Source organism: Etheostoma cragini, chromosome 4 (genome assembly GCF_013103735.1).
Source record: "Etheostoma cragini isolate CJK2018 chromosome 4, CSU_Ecrag_1.0, whole genome shotgun sequence".
NCBI lineage: Eukaryota > Metazoa > Chordata > Actinopteri > Perciformes > Percidae > Etheostoma > Etheostoma cragini.
This window is the reverse complement of record NC_048410.1, coordinates 23,167,631-23,185,039: the sequence shown is the minus strand read 5'-3', so window position 1 is coordinate 23,185,039 and position 17,409 is coordinate 23,167,631. Positions and strand designations below refer to the sequence as shown.

The window sequence follows — 17,409 nt, the reverse complement described above, 5'->3', positions numbered from 1 at the left end:
AGCTCGTGAAAAAAATGTTTTCAGTTTGCGAGAAGTCGAAACTTCCACAGACAGGGAGCGCTCGTGAACCCCTCACAGTCTCTGAAAGCACAACTAGTCTATCACGAGTGGCTCAACAGGTAGATCTATAAATAAACTCATCTTTCAGAAATTTGACCGACCGGGTTGACACTTCAGCGTGAGAAATCGGGGGTGTGGCGTGTGAGCGTGTGAAACCAGTCAAATGCGTGTGTCTCACGGCCAATGCGTGAGAGTTTGCAGCCCTGTAACCCTCATGTTGTCTTTGGGTCAAATTGACCGGTTTACCTGTTTCAATGTTCTTTTAATTATCCAAAATAACACGATTGATTCCACACAACGCTCTTTGGCAAGTACAAATCTCTATTTTCATCAATTTTGGGGGGTCTTATTCAAGTTTATAGCATTTGAAAAAAAGTTGTTTTGAAATAGTTTTGAGCAAAAGTTGAAAGTAAAAGTTGTATTTACCCATCAACACACTTTCCTTTAATTTTAGTCTAAATAATTCCTAATTACTGCTTTTCTAACTCAAACATTAGGTATAATTTCCAATAAATTTGGTTTATTGACCATAAATTCCCAAAATAACTGTACAATTAAAGTTAATGAGTTAGTGCTACTTAGTGTTAAATGTCAAAAAAAGTGACAAACATTGAAAAAAAGGGATCAATGAAAGTGTTAATTTTCAATTTTGACAGGAAGACAACACGAGGGTTAAAGAGAAGCATTACAAAACTGATTCACGGATGACAAACATTTATTCACCTCTATCAAACATTTTCTTAAAGCATAACTATCCAAATATTGCTTAGTTATTTTCATTCAACAATGGTCCTCAACACAAAAGACAGACAGTGGTCAGAGAGTCCTGATGTACAGGTACCATTACAAGTTTAAGCGCTACACAGAACCCCAAAATAAATAAAGCCCACTTACAATCACAATGTTTATTGTTATTAAAAAAAGTGCAAAAGATCGACAAAGTTTGAGTCCTATGAAAATTCATTTAATTAAGTTGGCAGCCCAATTTTGATTTATCGGCTTTAGTAAGCACATAGCTGGTCTTCTAGTTAGTTGTACTACCGCTGATGAGGAACATCAGCCAATAAGACTAAAGAAAGTAACTGCATAATCATCTGCATTACATTTCACCTGGTGTCCACACTTCTCTACATGACACATTTGGAAATCCGGATGCCACAGAAGCCTGAAATAATCTCAGACCTCAAACTCATCATTATTTTTAAACTACATACTGAGAAACATTCAAGGGTCAAAGGTTAGGCACTGGGTTAGTGGCGTGTGTAAGTGATTGTCCGAGCATCTGTGAATGACTGATGAATCTCAAGAGACAGACGTTTCAGGTACAGGCAATGATACAGTCCGTATGTTTGCACTCCTTTTGTAGACGAGACGCTGTATGCTGCAGACACGTTGGGGTGTCTGGTCTTCAGTGTCCGACTGTTAGTGGTTTGCCGTTTTCACATTAAGGCTTGATTTTCCAAAGCTGGAAATTAAGCAGAAGAGATAAAACTTTCATTAGAGCAAAAAAACAGACATCCTACAAACATAAACGCAGTATAAGAAGTCAGAATGCACGTCACCAGCGTATCTCTCATTAAAGAAACAGTTCAACATTTAGTGAAGTATGATTAATAACTTTCTCGCCGAGAGTACCAGTCTCATGTTTGTGCTATAAACGCGGAGCAGGAAGCCAGGAGTCTATTATTATCATTTAATCTCTCTGCAAGAAAGCAAATGAATGAACATGGTGAACTATCGCTTTAACTCTGAAAGCACTTATTTAGATGATCTTCTTAATCAGTCACATCTTGAATTTTTAAAGTCTCAATATCCATACGTAGTTTGACTATAGCAAGAGAGCTTCTAAGATATTTCTAAGATATCAGGCTGCAGCACGGTGGCCCAATGGTTACACTGTGGCCTCACAGCAACGAGGTCCCGGGTTTGAACCCTGGTCGTCCCGGGCCTCTCTGTATGGAGTCTGCATGTTCTCCCCGTGTCTGCGTGGCTTTTCTCTGGGTGCTCTGGTTTTCCTCAACCACTAAAAACATGTTCCCCTCCCTCTCTACCAAGCTGATGTGTGGTGAGCCTTATGGCTGCGGTGCATCTCCCAGGTGGGTGCTACATATTGGTGGTGTTAAGAGAGTAGTCTTCCTCCCTGAAGCGCTTTGAGTGTCTATGATAAAGCGTTATATAAATGTAATTTATTATTATTACTAACACATGTAATATGCAACTATAAATGGAAAATTGCATCATTTTCCTGTAAAGGCCAAGTTGGGATCATGGACTGGACTTAACTAAACTGATGTAGTGTGGGGTTTTCCCCCCAACATGTTTAATTACTAGAGGGGATTTGTATAAAGTTGGGACTGCCGATGAACTGTGCCTGGGTGCCCGTTTGTGAATTGTTACAGAGTGTCTTTAGTATGTGCTATCCACAATCAGTGATGGAGCCTTGGTCAAATTCATACACCCACCTGACTAATCGCGAGTCAATCGGGGGGCCGAGATGTTTTGGCTACACTTAAAACAATCTATGCATCAGCCACTGGTTGTTATAAGTTGTTGAGCTATTCATAAAAGGGAGATAGTTAAAAAACAAACTGTCCATACTTCAGCAGCTAAATGTAAATGTGACTTTTCTAGTCTTAACAACTACTCAAAAGCACTTTTACACAGTACAGGAACCATTCACCATCACACACAGTGGCCGAGGCTGCCGTACAAGATGCCACCTGCTCATCAGATAAACACATTCACACTCCGAAGGCGCAGCATCGGGGGCAACTCGGGGTTCAGTGTCTTGCCCAACGGCACTTTGACGTGGGACTGCAGGGCCAGGGATTGAACCACCAACCTTCCAATTGGCAGACAACCATTCTACCACTGAGCCACAGCCGCCCCTAAAGTCAAGATGACAAGTTATTTTTAGTCCCTGGTCAAGCAACAAAATCACTCGATCCTACATGTCCCACAATGCAACTGACTCATAAATACCTATGCTTGTTGTCTCCACGAGAAAGTCAAACTTTAGAAAGCTCCCTCTAGAGCCACAGAAGGCATAGTACAACCTGTTTGCAAAGGCTGAACTCTGCTTCATGTGACAAATAAACCTGATGTGTGTAAAATTGAGTTGAATGCCCCTTTAATGTATTTTGTTCTGTCATTAGTATTTAGCAGAAAGATTCTCACTCTGATGTTGAAGCCGAGCAGGTCGCTGACCACCGCGGACACAGCGGACAGGATGACCACTCTGGTGATGTTGTAGATCAGAGGGTTCACGGTCAGACCTAGAAGTCTGAATGGAATATCCAGCTCCTGGGGGGGGGTCAGAAGGAAAACAGTGTCATTTAAACTTATCTACATGGGTCAACACCAGAATTGATCATAGATGTTATAAGGGATGTCCTGAGGTAATCATCATCTTTTTTCCCCAATATAAGATAGTGCCAGTAGAGAGATGACTGGAAATGAGGAAGGCAACAAAGTTTGGATCTAAGTCAGGAACATTGTAGTTCATTTTCGGCGTCTCTACCCCAAAACCATTGGTACACCCACTGAGGAACAAACCTAACTGACGGATATACGCTCTCAGTGGTAGTAACAGCTGTTAGCTACATGGCCAACAGTTTGAGGCATTACTTAATTGGACTTTAAATGCCATTATGTTTCAACCTTTGGGCAGCATTTCATATTTGTAAGATCTAAATGATATTTTTTGTTTTTGTTTTTTAACATTGAAGGAAAATTCAGATTTAGACTGTTTATTTCTTTATTGAAAACTAGTCAGTTGTCAAATGACTCTTAGCTAATTCAGGGTACATTTGTTGACTTAAATGTGCTTGTTAAATGCTGTGTGTAGCTGTAGTATGCAGTCCAGTATAAATAATGTTTTTATAGTTTGATGGGGTTAACATACTAAATTCAAGTAGTTACAATATCTTCACAACAAACTATTGTACAAATGATTAATAAACAATTCTGAATGAAAGGTTTTGGTTCCGCTGTTGGGATACTGTTCTCCAAAGCAAACACATCTACAATAAAGCCACTGTATTGTAAATTAAACAACTATTTCTTATTAACAGCTGTAAAAAAAAAAGGAGCTGGTTGTTGCTTACCTTCATCAGTTTTGTAGCCAGTTTCAAAACATTGTTTACTATATTGAGTTCTTCTTTCTTGTTGGGCTTTTTCTCCATCTTGAGATACAAGTTGATCTGCAACCAAGAACAGTTTGTACAATAAAGTCAAACCTACATTAAATTACATTAACTACGCATTAGCCAATGGTGTTATATATCATAGCGTTGAACCCGCTGAGAAATAACCTCCATGTGTTTTGCAGACACAGGGTCTTACCTGCTCAGTGAGCAGCACTGAGGAGTTACTGTATTTGCAGTTAGTCTCCGAGCCCAGCGTGGCCAGCCGTAACAGAAAGAGGACGAGGGAGGAGGCCCACACCATCAGCTCCCAGTTGGTCAGGGACTCTAGGAATGTCTGGTGGCTGTGCAGAAGCTGAGGAAGGGCAACAAAAACAGAGAAGAAACAGCAGAGCTTATAAAACATGTATTGTCTTCATTGCCGGTAATATGATTAGATGAGTGTGTCTTGTGGCGGCCTCCCTGTTATTTCATCTGAATGCAATAGTTACTCTAAATAAACAGTGGTAGTAAATGAGTGTTCTCTAAACAGATTTGTTCCAGGGGTTAAATGACCCACCTGGGCACAAATGATGAACGAAATGGAAAGTGCCAAAAGGAAGATAGTGGAGACGATGACGTCAACAGAGCGCTGCGGCCCTCGTCTCTGCAATGAGAGAGCAAGCCAGAGACACACCGTTACAAACAAAGGCAAGTCCATGGCAACCCCTGCAGTGGTGAAAACATGCAGAGAATACAAACCCTGAGAAAAGAGCGTAGTGACAACCACATCTTTATGTTCTGGACTTTCTTCAGCCGGAAATGAGGGATCTCAGATTTCTTGGCCTTGCGAGCTGAAGTGAGGTGGCTGAAGTACTTGGCAAACAACAGTCTCTGTTGGGAAAACATGAACACACAGATTTTAGCAGTCTTGCAAAGAGTCATGTGTGTGATTCTGTTTCAGTGCTTCTTAACTGCCACAAGAGGGAAGACCAGCTAACATTAGATGGATAAACAGAACGATGAGTATGGATGAGTTGTGTACTATCTGGATTCATTTAAGTACATTGCATTTAAAAAAACAATAAAAAACAATCAGCAGTTAAACAACTTGATGTGGTTATACTCCCTCAGTTTGCTAAATGTCTAGCCAGGCATGCCATACTGTATATTGCTGTTATCAGTATAAGGTCTTTTTTTTTGGCAGTTTGTCTGGTTTTTCAAGACAGGGTGATTTCCGTACATAAATGGCTAGTTTTGGGGCGGCTGGATAGCTCCCCTGGTAGAGCGGGTGCCCCATGTAAGTATGCGTAATCCTTTTCGCAGCAGCTGCAGGATCAACTCCGACCTGCGGCCCTTTGCTGCATGTCGTTCCCTCTCTTTCCCCTTTCACATCTTCAGCTGTCCTATGTGATAAAACGTCTAAAATGCCCAAAAAATAATCTCAAAAATAAGTAAATGGGTGGAGTATCAATTGTCTTGGGATGTAAAATCCCTGTGGATTGGACATTCTCAGCCTTAGTAATGTATTAAAAAAAGTATAGTGACATTGTGAACCGAACAAAGGCCAATATTAATGGATTTATCGCTCCTACTTCTTAATGTAAAGGTTTGAACAGTTACCATAATATTCTGGGGGTTGCAGGTAGGAAGTACAATATGGAAGTGTCATACTGTCAGTTAGTGAGAGGCTACACCTTGAGTGATTATGAGGCAATAACTGAAGTTACTTTAAGGAGCATATTTGTTTCTATAATATCTAAGAAGATTAAAGAACCCTTATTTGAGTTATATATCAAACTGAATCAAACAATACATATTAGGGGTCTAACAATTCTCCCAACTCACGATTTGACTTTCAATTTTAGGGTTATGATTAGATTACATTTTTCATTTAAACTTATTTTTTCAGCAAAAATGGCTATTCCACTGTTAGAGTGTGGACTGTTGATCCAGCTGGTTTTATGCCCAGACAATTGTCAATTTAATTGAGCAATTCGGCAAATTCTTCTACTTTTTTTTCTTTTCTTTTTTTAATGTACCACACAAAGCCCATATGGTCATATTTAAGTAACTTATTTGAAAGGAAAATGTAAACTCCCCCTCTCCATACAATCTGAGACAGCTGTTAAACATAGAAACAAACAGACGTGCCACTAGATGGCAGAAGGGTCCTTTACAAAAACAGCTCGAGTTTTCTCACCTGCAAAAAAGCATCCAGTTCCTGCTCTAATGAGGATTGTATATATACACACACACAGGCGACTCTTGGCTGTGACATGTCATGTCCTAGTCAAATCTATTTGTATTTGATGCCTGTGAATATGTCCTGCCATGTTTGTGGTGTTGCCTGATGGGGCGTGTGGTACCGGTCGGTAGCATTGCCTACAAACTGGAGTTTCTCTGTCAACAAAGCGGGGAAGGGAAGGCGACATGTTGCCACTAGGGATGCACCACTTGTTAAATTATGGGCCGATGGCAATGTTTTCGTGGTTGTTGTTTATTTTGTTTTTTTATTTATTTCTCCCTTGGTGCCAGGGAAACAAAGAAACCATCATTATAAAAACAACTGAACTGTTTTAAAGTCATTCAGCATTTTATTACACTATCTTTAAATGAGCACAACTTTACATAACCTTATTTCAAATAAATAGTATTCTCTTTTTTTTTTATACAACTGCTTCAAAAGCCTTTTGGGCTACCAACTACCTACTCAGTGTGAAGAATTTTTCAGCTTCAGTGTTAATTTTTGATGAAATTGAAAGCTTATTTTGATTGATGTATAGAATTGGAATCAGGCTTGCACGATTCAGGGAAAAATATGAATCATGATTTCTTTGGCTTAAATTTGACAGCATGATTTTTTTTTTAAAGATAGACTGTACCTATAGTGAGTTGATAGACGTGAAAGGGGGAGAGGGATGGGGGATGACACGCAGCAAAGGGCCGCAGGTCGGACTCGAACCCGGGGCACTGCGGGACTCAGCCAACGCTCTTACTGGGGGAGCTAGAGGTCTCCCCTCTGCCATGATATTTTTCTCACAAAATGTAATATTTATTGAAGACATGAAGCATGACAAAACAAAACAAAATAGCAGTACCAAACAGACTTTTTTGGCACCTACAGCACATCATGTTGCATCACCACAAAAACATAGAGGCTTCCATGAAGAGAAGGGAGAGCATGGCAGCGTTTGGGAGCCCTTAAAACCCATTTCATACAGTTTTAAACTCACAGAAGAAAGTAGTAGTGTTTGTAATGAAGTTGGCTTGTAAAATGAAATGAGAAATGAAGTAATTAAAAAATAATTAAATAAACAAACAATAGTTATTCTTTTTAAAGTTATTTAAATATGAAATCTCGAACACAACATTAATCATGCAGGCCTAATCAGAATCTTGACACACCTAGTATGTATCGTATGTATTGAGATTTTACCGAGTTATGTCTCTAAGATGAAGGAGTGCATCAATCAGGTTTAATGGGTTAAAATGGGTGTACATCAGTATAATATCAGGAAAATAAAAACAGATTGTTGTTGTTACTACTTTGTACACATTCCATAGTGGTAAGACTTAGCTGGAAATAAAGAGCACAAGGAATGATTCAAACGATACAAAATCAGCACTCACCTGTTTGTACGTTCTCTCAGCCACGCACATCATGAAGAAGAACAGTCCTATGAGGCAGACTCTTTGCACTGTTGTGATGAAGTAAAAGGCGTAGGCCTGGCCATCATGCCGCCCAAACGCCATTTCTTTTAGGGTGAGGAAGCAAAGGTTAGACATGTCCAGATGCTGAGCCAAGTGGAAGAAAAAGGGAAGCAGCGCCAGGGTGGCCGTCATCAGGCCACCAAGCACAAGGTAACCCATACCCTGCTCCACCAACTTCACCTAGGAACCACAAACACAAGAGAGGGATCAACAAGAGGCCTCTTGTTATGCTGCTACATTTGTATGCTAATAAAAGCTACAGCAACTAAATATTTGTGTTGAGTGAGCACAGCCTGTCTACATGTGATAATATCGGACAGTTAAATGTTCACCAAAGGGAGAATATCATATTTTGGCATCTTAGTCGTCATATAAAATGTTATTACTAAATTGTATCTGCCAACTTAATAACAAGACTTATGATCACATTATTATTATATATCCTGCCACATATGCAATGGACATAATGTATTACTGTATATATTACTTATCGTTTATATTATACTTGTTGTACGTGTCCTTATTTTCTATTGTTCTATATGTCTGGCACATATTGCAGAATTGACAATAAAGTTGACTTGACAAACTTGGAGATAGTATGTGCAAATATTACAGCAGTTTCAGTTGATAACTTTTATAAAAATAACTTCATGTTTGCTCCAACTGTCACTACACCCTGACAGCACTATATGAGACAGATAATATGTGAGAAACTCATCTTCCTCTCCCTCCTCTTGGTGCTTCTAATGGCGTAAGTAAAACAACCAGAGCCAAGGAGTCTCTAACACGTTTACATGCACATAATGTTTCGGTTTTTGCCCTTATTCCTAAATAAAAAACGTTTTTCTAAGCGGTTTACATGTAGCCATGCAAAACAGGAGTTTTTACAAAGTTTAGTTTTGTTGTGCCATGTGAACACAACCTCCCTCTTTCATTCCTTCAACCAGCTTCTTAAAAAGGTCGGCGTAGCGATGTGTCCGCATATCCAAAAACCGGTTGATATCTAAGTCTTTGATAATGTTTAAAAGTAGCTGTGTTTCTTCTTCTTCTTGGATCTGCAGCCATGGAAACTGTTTGCTGGCTGGTTTGTGTAGAGCAACCATAGCAACGCACAGAATTGACCATAAACCTGTGGTGAAATCCCCGATTGAGACGCATATTCCAAGAGTACTGTATACATGTCCAAAGAATGCCTCTAAAGCCTCAATAATACCAAAATATCCCAATGTGCTATACTCGGAAATAGGCCTTTTTCAGATTATCCATGCTGTTTACGTGACCACTATCAAATTTGGGATATTGTCATATTGGGAATAATAGTGTAATATCGGTGTGCATGTGAACATACGGAATGAGAGCTTGTGAACTGTGTAAACTGCCAAACTAAGTAGCACTGATAAAATATTTTAAGTTTGTGCTACTCTATTGCCAATTTCTTGCACAAATCTTTTCATATACTGTGTATGCTCTGGCTAATCAGCTGGTGGGCGGTGGTTTTGGCTGGACTGTTTTCAACATAGCGGCCCTGTCACAAACATTCTCATTTTACAGCTAAACAGTACAATAAAATATGTTTCTGAAAACATTTGAGGCAAGTAACCGGCAATGCGGAAAAATAATCTTGATTCATATTTGATTAGCGCTGCCTACAGTTAATCAGTGATTAACACGACTTTGACGATAAAGACTTTCCTTCGTAATCTTGCAAATGCAATTAGGAAAAGCAGGAAGAGGCAATGGAACTTGATTTCTTTCCACAGATTATCTGTCTCATCTACAACTTTGAGGATATGTCTTACACTTTCAGCAAGTGTGACAAAAATATACTTTTATAAAAGTTACCTACTAGAGTTTAAAAGGCATACAGTCCAGTTGTTAGCTTTAAATACCTGCATTATGCTGAACATGCAGTGTTAGTTTTTAGGGTTAACTATGAATGATCTTTACCCACAGAATGAATAACAACAAAAAGAGGATAAAGTGTACCCGCGTGAGGATGATCCCACTGATCTCCAATACTGACATGTCTGCTTTCTTACACTCGCCCTGCTCCCATATTATGGCACTGACACGGTCCTTAGATGGGTGACACGCCTGCAGCCAAGACAGCTGGCTCTGAAATCAAACACAATAAATAACATATCATCTGTTGGTGGTTTCCAATGTGTAACGTAGTTCAGTGTGGAGTTCTGCAATTGGGTATACTGCTGTGGTAAACATGTCTAAAAAAAGTCCACCATAGGATTTTGACACATTTTATCAATTGACTATGACAACATTTAAAATAAGTCACAAGATCAAAACGTTGCATCCCTTAGGAGTGTTTGACATCCATGAATGAAATGAAAAATACCTTTAAAACTACATGCTGACAACACAGTGCAGACAAAACCAGACAAAGATGAGTAATCAAGATTTTTGGTTGATCTTACTCCGGTGATTCCCTGCGGCATGCTCTCATCATCGCTGCTCAGAGTGGTGGTTTGTGGGAGTGAAATGCCAGCGTTGTACCTCCCGTTCGAATCGCTGTCACTGCTCCCTGTGGAGGCAGAGTCGGGCCCTTGGAGAAGCTCCTCCCACAGTGTGTCATCAGTGTCGGAGGCGGGATGAGAGCCCACGCTCGGCCTGAGGCGCTCCACAGCTTGTGGCTTCACCTTGATGGAAGCCCCACTGCCTTCCTGTTTTCAACAGAACAAAGAGTTGTTTCAAATCATGCTGAACTGGACTAGGGATGTCAATGAAAGCTAAACCCTTAACTGTAAATAAGACTTTTGACCTGGCTACAACATTGTTTGTCACATCCAACAAACATCTCCTCACTATCTGCTAGCTGCCTGTACCCTGAACACATTGTAAAAAAACACGGTCTCTGTAGACAGCCCAGGGTCCACAAACGACAAAAAAAACTGGGCCAACCTGCACCGCCAAACATTACTAACAGTGTTCCATCCTATAACCAACAAGAAGGAGTTGGTTGAGCCGTCACCGCAGCAGCGTTAGCAGGCTACTTCCACAAAGCAAGCTCATGACTCAACCGACTCCTTCTTGTCGGTTAGAGGCTGGAACACTGTTTTGTGTTTTGTGATGAAGGTTGGTGCGGTTTGTTTTTGTTGCCAATTGTGGAGCCTGGGCTGTCCACAAAGAATGTTTTTACAGTGTGTTCAGGGTACAGTGGGCTAGCGGATAGTGCAGATATGTTTTCTGTACGGGACAAACAATTGTTGTAGCCTAAACAACGTGTGACATTGTTTAGAGCACTTTCAAAACAAAAGTATGAAAGTAATTAACGGCGGCTTTCTAAAGCAGATAGAGAAACTAAACTTCAAACCACAGAGTTTCAGGTAGAAGCTACTGTCCGCAGCCCTTTTTCATTAGTCATGGCACATTTCTGATGTATGATATGGGTGACAGTAACAACAACACATTTACACACAACACACTCAGGCCGAGAAGTGAGATCCCATCACAAGTGGTCCCTCAAGGTGCATTTGGAAACACATCTTACTGCCAGGGGCACCTACACATGCTTACAGATGGCCACTGGATGGATGTCTATGCCAGGCGAGAATGGGGCCTAACACACAGTGTAACTATGAGGTTTACCTGAGGTCCTAATGTGAGTTTGGGGTTCGACTTTAGAGTTCTCTTCCTAACAGAAGACACTGGTGTAGATGTCGGCCATGTTGTAGCAGGGTGTCTCTCTTGATGAGACATTGGAAGAATTACTTCCACTGGTTGTAACCTCTCCTCTTCCTCACTAGACAGGTCATCCGATGCCCCAAATGACTTTCTCGTGGTCTGTGAGAGGATATCCAGATAAAAAAATACATTTTAAAAATGTCTTACAAAACACGCAGGAATCTGACAAATGCTACAGATTTTACTACCATTATGTGATATAAAGCGACCCACATCACACACTAGGCAAGTAAAGCTAGACTTAGATACACTTGAATGCCTTTGTACATCAAAAAGCTTCTGAATTTCCATTTTGTTCAAACCTGCAGATTGGAGTCAAATTATGCTTACATTTTTAACAGTGGAACTAAAGTTTAATTCCAGGTTCTTTCAAATAGGGGCTATCTGGATTTATTGTCTGTTTTTGTATATATTCTGACCATTTTTACTGCGGTCATAAGTTAGTTCCTTCTTCGCTCGATACAGACATACTGAGACCGACAAGTGAGATGAGTGACTGTACCCTCCTCTCTTCTTTCCTGAACAAACGCTGGCTTTCTTCAAACTGCCCCTGCTGCTCTGTGTCCCCGCTGCCGTTCTTTTCTTCTGATTTTTTCAGCCCTCTGCCCTTCCTGGGCCTGAAGGAGACAGAAAAAAACAACAGTTAAATACAAGGGAATGTAGATACAGCATGCATTACAAAAGGATCTAAAACCACAGGAGTGAGAGAATTTTGGGGAGTATTAGAGAGGCTTTACTGAATAGAATAACTTTAGGTTGATGAAAGGTCTCTGTCAAATCATTTCTCCTATCAGAGAAAGAAATAGTGCTAATTTGAAGTTCATGTTCATGCTTGTGTCTGTAATGTGGTAGCTTATGCATGTGCCAAGAGGTGAGAGTGTGTTTGTGAATTAAAATGAGTGTGCAGTGCCTAACAATGAGGAAACCACCTCCGTCTGCGAGCAGGGCTGGTGGTGCGGCTGGCAGCTGGACTGCCCGAGGGCCACCGGCTGGACTCAGTTGACACAATCTGGCAGTGTACGGTACCCAGCAGCAGCATCAGACACACGGGCCCAAACACCTCGCTAGCACATGCCCCAGGGACCTTCAAGTACAGCACCACTGCAGCCACTGAGGGGAGCAAAACATTTGGCAACAGCAAACAAAACGGTCTCTTAGGGGAGCCATTAGAACTGAATTTATGCTTACTAATGAGGTCTTTCTGTGTTGCTCAGGTGTTATGTGTAAAACGTTTATTGTTGCACATAACTGAATATAAACTATGACAAATGGAGATACTGAATACTACTGTATTTATTTCCTTTGTTGACTTAGTGTCATTGTGCTGCAATGGCTTAGCAAAGTCAAAAGACAAAATCCAAAAAGATGTTTAACTTCAGCCGCAGGATTGATGTAAAAGAAGAACGACACACGCTCAAAAAGTCACTGATGCAATAAATGTCGTTTAAGCAGGAGTATACAGTGTGTAGATTCTCTTTCTACTTTGCAAAATAGTTTTAAAACCATTAATAGATATGCATGTTATGTTTGTTCATTTATTATAGCTTATTATTATAGCTCCATATTCGTCTCTGTGGATCTTATAACACATGAATGATTGTTAAAGGTTTTATAAAAGAGGCTCATGAAGGGATTACTAATCTTCCAAATATCTTCTCCAAGTGCCTTTTAACTATATGTTCAGTACAGGTAGTGTAGGAGCAGGACTGACATCTTTCTTGAACATTAATAGTGTCAAGACAACAGAGAATGAGTCCGTTTGCAGTCTGTTACTTGTATCCTAGTTCTTAGGTAAATGTAGAAAATCATTTTCAAATTCAGTTTTCAGAGAAATTTACAGCTGCAGTATGAATAAAATTAGATGAGAAATAGTGAGCTAACCTTGCATGAAGTACAGTACGAGGATACATAAAGAGATTGACTTGGAGGTCACCTGGATCCACCACTGGAAGAAGAACGGGAACAGCAGCACTCTGACCAGACCCTTCCGAGTCAGAGCTGTCCAGGGACTGTCTGGTTTGGCTTTGCTGAAAGTTGATCCTAAGGGTAGGAATGAGAAGGAGCTGCATTGAAACCACTATAGATAGGACAATGGCTAAGTTCACACTGCAGCCTTTTACAAGTCGTTTCTCAAATCAGATCTTTAACACAGACAGCACCATTATTTGCGAGTGCAAGCCGCTGGACTGGGACGCATCTGCACAAATCCGATTGGAATCACATTTGAAAAAAAAACTTGAAATGTATTTTGGATCTGATTTTTGTTTTGTTTTGTAATTTTACTATAATTATAGGGGCTGAAGGAAGAAAAAAGGTAATTTAACAGAAGTTAGAGAAACGGAACATATACACAAGCAGAAACTCCATAGTGACAGGGGAGGGGGGGCAGAAAATGTATTTGTTGGTGGGTAGCTGTGTGTATGCAGATGGAGTAAATGTATCTATGATCAAATAAACTTAACAACAGACGGAGAACTACTCTTTATTGACCCTCACCTCTTACTAAGTCAACATCGATGAGGTCTGCTTTGATGTGACCCGTCTTCCTTGGTTTGCTGTCCAAGCCCTAAATGAATAGCACGTGTTATTTTGGATTTAGCGGGTATGAACAAGATACATACACAAATATTGTCCTTCTCTACGGGGATTTGTCGGTGTCTCACATTTAGATCTGTCTGCTCCAGAGATTTCTCCCAGACTTGTTGATCATAGGCCCCGATCTGTAGCAACAACAGAACTTCATACATTACATAATAACATAACGTCATTTTCATTCAAATTAAGCACCAGAGGGTTATTTACTAAAATTGAGTTTGTCCATATTTACAGCACCAAGGTTTTGACAGTTAAAATGGAAGGAAAGTTTAAAACTGTTAAAAATGAAATGTTTGGGCTTATGCTTATGGAAAATTACTTAAATCAAAAGGGACTTTAAAACCAAATGCTTTTCTATCTGTTTCTGTACAGACTGAGGAACAAGAGAGGCAGAGTTGACCAGAGTGTCTGAATAAGGTGTATGGCTGTAAAAACTGCCACATAATATACTGGGTATTTAAAAGGAATGTATTTAAAAATCAACATGAACCAATGACATTTTCTTTTGGCATTTAAGGACAGCTAATTAAGAGTCTCATGCATATCCCAGTGGTAAATATGAAATAAACTAGAGTCTGAGCAATAAAAGACTTTTAAGGCCGATACAATACAAGTATTTGGTTATTTTAAAAAACTAAATTTCAATAGATTGGCCAACATTTAAAAAGAAAATCCAGAAACGCGTAACAAAACATAACAGATTTCCCTAATATCAGTTATTTGTAGATATTTTTGAGTTTTTAATAAAATAATATGATAATAATTTGTTTTATTGTCACAACAGAACATCAGACTATACAGTATTAAAGTTCTGATAAATAAAATATATAAAAATACACTGATACATTTCAAAATACATGTACATAAACTGTTGTAAATAACATTTAAAAAAAGGTCAGATATGGGAGTATTTCCTTTGGGGATATGCAGCTGAGCTTATACTGTATGGTGAGTTGAAGAATGACATTGGTGTACAATGTTGTACAGCCTCATTAAATATTTGCCTACAGGTTTCAACATAACCTGGTGAACTGGGTACACCTTTTTCTCCAACTTTATTTTAAAAATCAGTCATACAAAACAAGAAAAGGTCCACAGGAAAAAGAGATGTTTTTGTATGTCTATGAGCAGTGGTCTTGTCAAATAAATTGATACAATACATCAATAACCTTGGACTGGTGTTTGCTGGGTTTTCTCCAATTTATCAATCAAAAACCGCCTCAAATCAAATTTTTCATTAAAAAACAATGCATGAAATAATTTGCACACATCTTTTTAAATCCATGTACTACATAAATCTCCCAAAATTTCACCCATGTACACGTATTATAACTAGGGCTGGGACGATATGCTTTTGTCCAGATCCGATTCCATTTGAATGGCAATTTTGATTTATTGTGATTCTAGAAGTATTGTGATCCAATCTTTAACAAAACAGAAGTTGAACAACACACTTCCAGAGACATTTCTAAAAACTAATTGTTTTCTAAAAAGTCTGTCGGACATTCATTTCATTCCTAAAGGAGAACATAACTTCAGATATTCTGTATTTTATGCTTTCACTGTTTTGCTGGCTACCAACGTAGTTAACGTCGGTGGTCTCGTATAAACACCAGATATTTAGGTCAATCATTGGTTTAAAAATAAATAATAATAAAAAAAAATCATGATTCTAGGGAAAAGAATCAATTCTAAAATCGGCACACAAAACATAAAATTTTCATAAAAACACAGATGAATAGCTGTTTCTGTGCCGATATCACAAAATTCACATTTTAGAAATGTATAGTTAGAATTGTATAGATAGAACATGTATAGAATTTGGTTGGTTGGATATATTTAAATAAATAAAATGAATGTAAGCTTTTAAAACAGGTTTTTAACAAAAACCTTTGTGTTACCTTCTCTTGATACCAGGCTATTCTGGCCATTGTCCTCTGATGCTAGAACCAGTGAAGTCGCGGTCAGGCCATTTGACAGGGTGCAGGGGACAGAGAGGACTGGGCAGGATTCCAGATCTGTTCACTAAACAGACACATTAAACCTGACATTAAAGCAGTGGTGGAATGTAACTAAGTACATTTACTCAAGCATTATACTGAAGTACAATTCTGTGGAACTTCCCCAGAGTATATCCGTTGTATGCTACGGTATATTTCTATTGAACAACCATCTGAGGAAAATATATGTACTTTACTTCGCTGTAAGTATTTGACAACATTTCCTAGTTACTTTACAGATGCAGATAAGTAATACTTAAACATAATCAAATAAAGTATAATGCATTATTATGGAGGGTATGCGTACATTTGCCTTCACTTTACAAGCTGCAACATGAGTGATGCTTAACTTACACGTTAATGATTTACTAATCCAGTGATATTATTATAGTATTATTCTGAAATGGGCGATTCTGAATTAGGGATACTTTCATTTTTGGTATTAGGGAATTTTAAATATAAATACTTATACTTTTAATTAAGTAAGGTTTTGAATGCATGACTTCTGTAGAGTATTTTTGCATTGTGGTGTTGCTACTTTTAACGTACTTCTGACACTGCATTAAAGCAACACAAAGAAAAACAATGGTCAACAGAGAAAAACTAAATACACGATTAGCTGTACGCACATTCTGTAGCTAGATGTAACGTTAGTCATTAATAAGCAAGCATATGGGTACGTTTTACTAAATCGTCGTAAGTAAACGGTAGCTAACAGTAGTTGCCTGTTAAGAAGAAGTAACTTACCTAGAATGAAACAGTAGGGGTTGATTTGGCACAAACTGAAGGACAGCCTTAATAATCATAACAAACTGCTCGTTAAATACTTTCTTTTCATCGATTGTAGGAGATCTGCAGTCTCTTGTTGTTAAACGGAGCCACCGTTAAGGCTGCTAGCTAACGTCGCACGCCGTTACCTCAACTGACACTTTTCGACGCGGTAAACGACTGGAAAATGTTGCATTTCTAAACGGTTTCTTCAAACGCCTGTTTCTAGTTACCAATACGTTTATTCCAGGTACTCTAAACTTCCCTAACTTCAGTTTTGTTTAGCTAACATTTGGCTCTTCCGCTTCCATTTTCCGGGGTTTGTGTTTGTGGCTTTGTTGTGCTCGTGTGGATCGTGATATTCCCTATGCATTGACTCTCAGGCTGAGATTGCGCCCGCTAAGCCTGCTAAGGCTGTGAAGGCTGCGAAGGCTGCATCATTTTCCGTG

General features: G+C 39.2%; 1 protein-coding gene across 2 annotated transcripts; it reads right to left on the bottom strand.

Moving 5' to 3' along the window:
- Positions 1-757: 757 nt before the first annotated feature.
- phtf1 (putative homeodomain transcription factor 1) lies at positions 758-17,325 on the bottom strand. Of its 2 annotated transcripts, XM_034870033.1 has the most exons (17): positions 16,940-17,324; positions 16,094-16,217; positions 14,261-14,317; positions 14,094-14,163; positions 13,479-13,637; positions 12,527-12,707; positions 12,100-12,214; positions 11,502-11,696; positions 10,331-10,576; positions 9,885-10,013; positions 7,818-8,078; positions 4,947-5,078; positions 4,765-4,851; positions 4,405-4,560; positions 4,167-4,262; positions 3,238-3,363; positions 758-1,525 (listed from the first exon to the last, which is right to left on the bottom strand). In XM_034870033.1, the coding sequence occupies exons 2-17, from the start codon at positions 16,121-16,123 to the stop codon at positions 1,505-1,507; spliced, it is 2,061 nt and encodes a 686-aa protein (XP_034725924.1). In that variant the 5' UTR covers positions 16,124-16,217; positions 16,940-17,324; the 3' UTR covers positions 758-1,504. The 2 variants fall into 2 exon arrangements, with proteins under 2 accessions (XP_034725924.1, XP_034725925.1); XM_034870034.1 differs by lacking the exon at positions 11,502-11,696 and having other exon boundaries at positions 16,940-17,325.
- Positions 17,326-17,409: the final 84 nt, after the last annotated feature.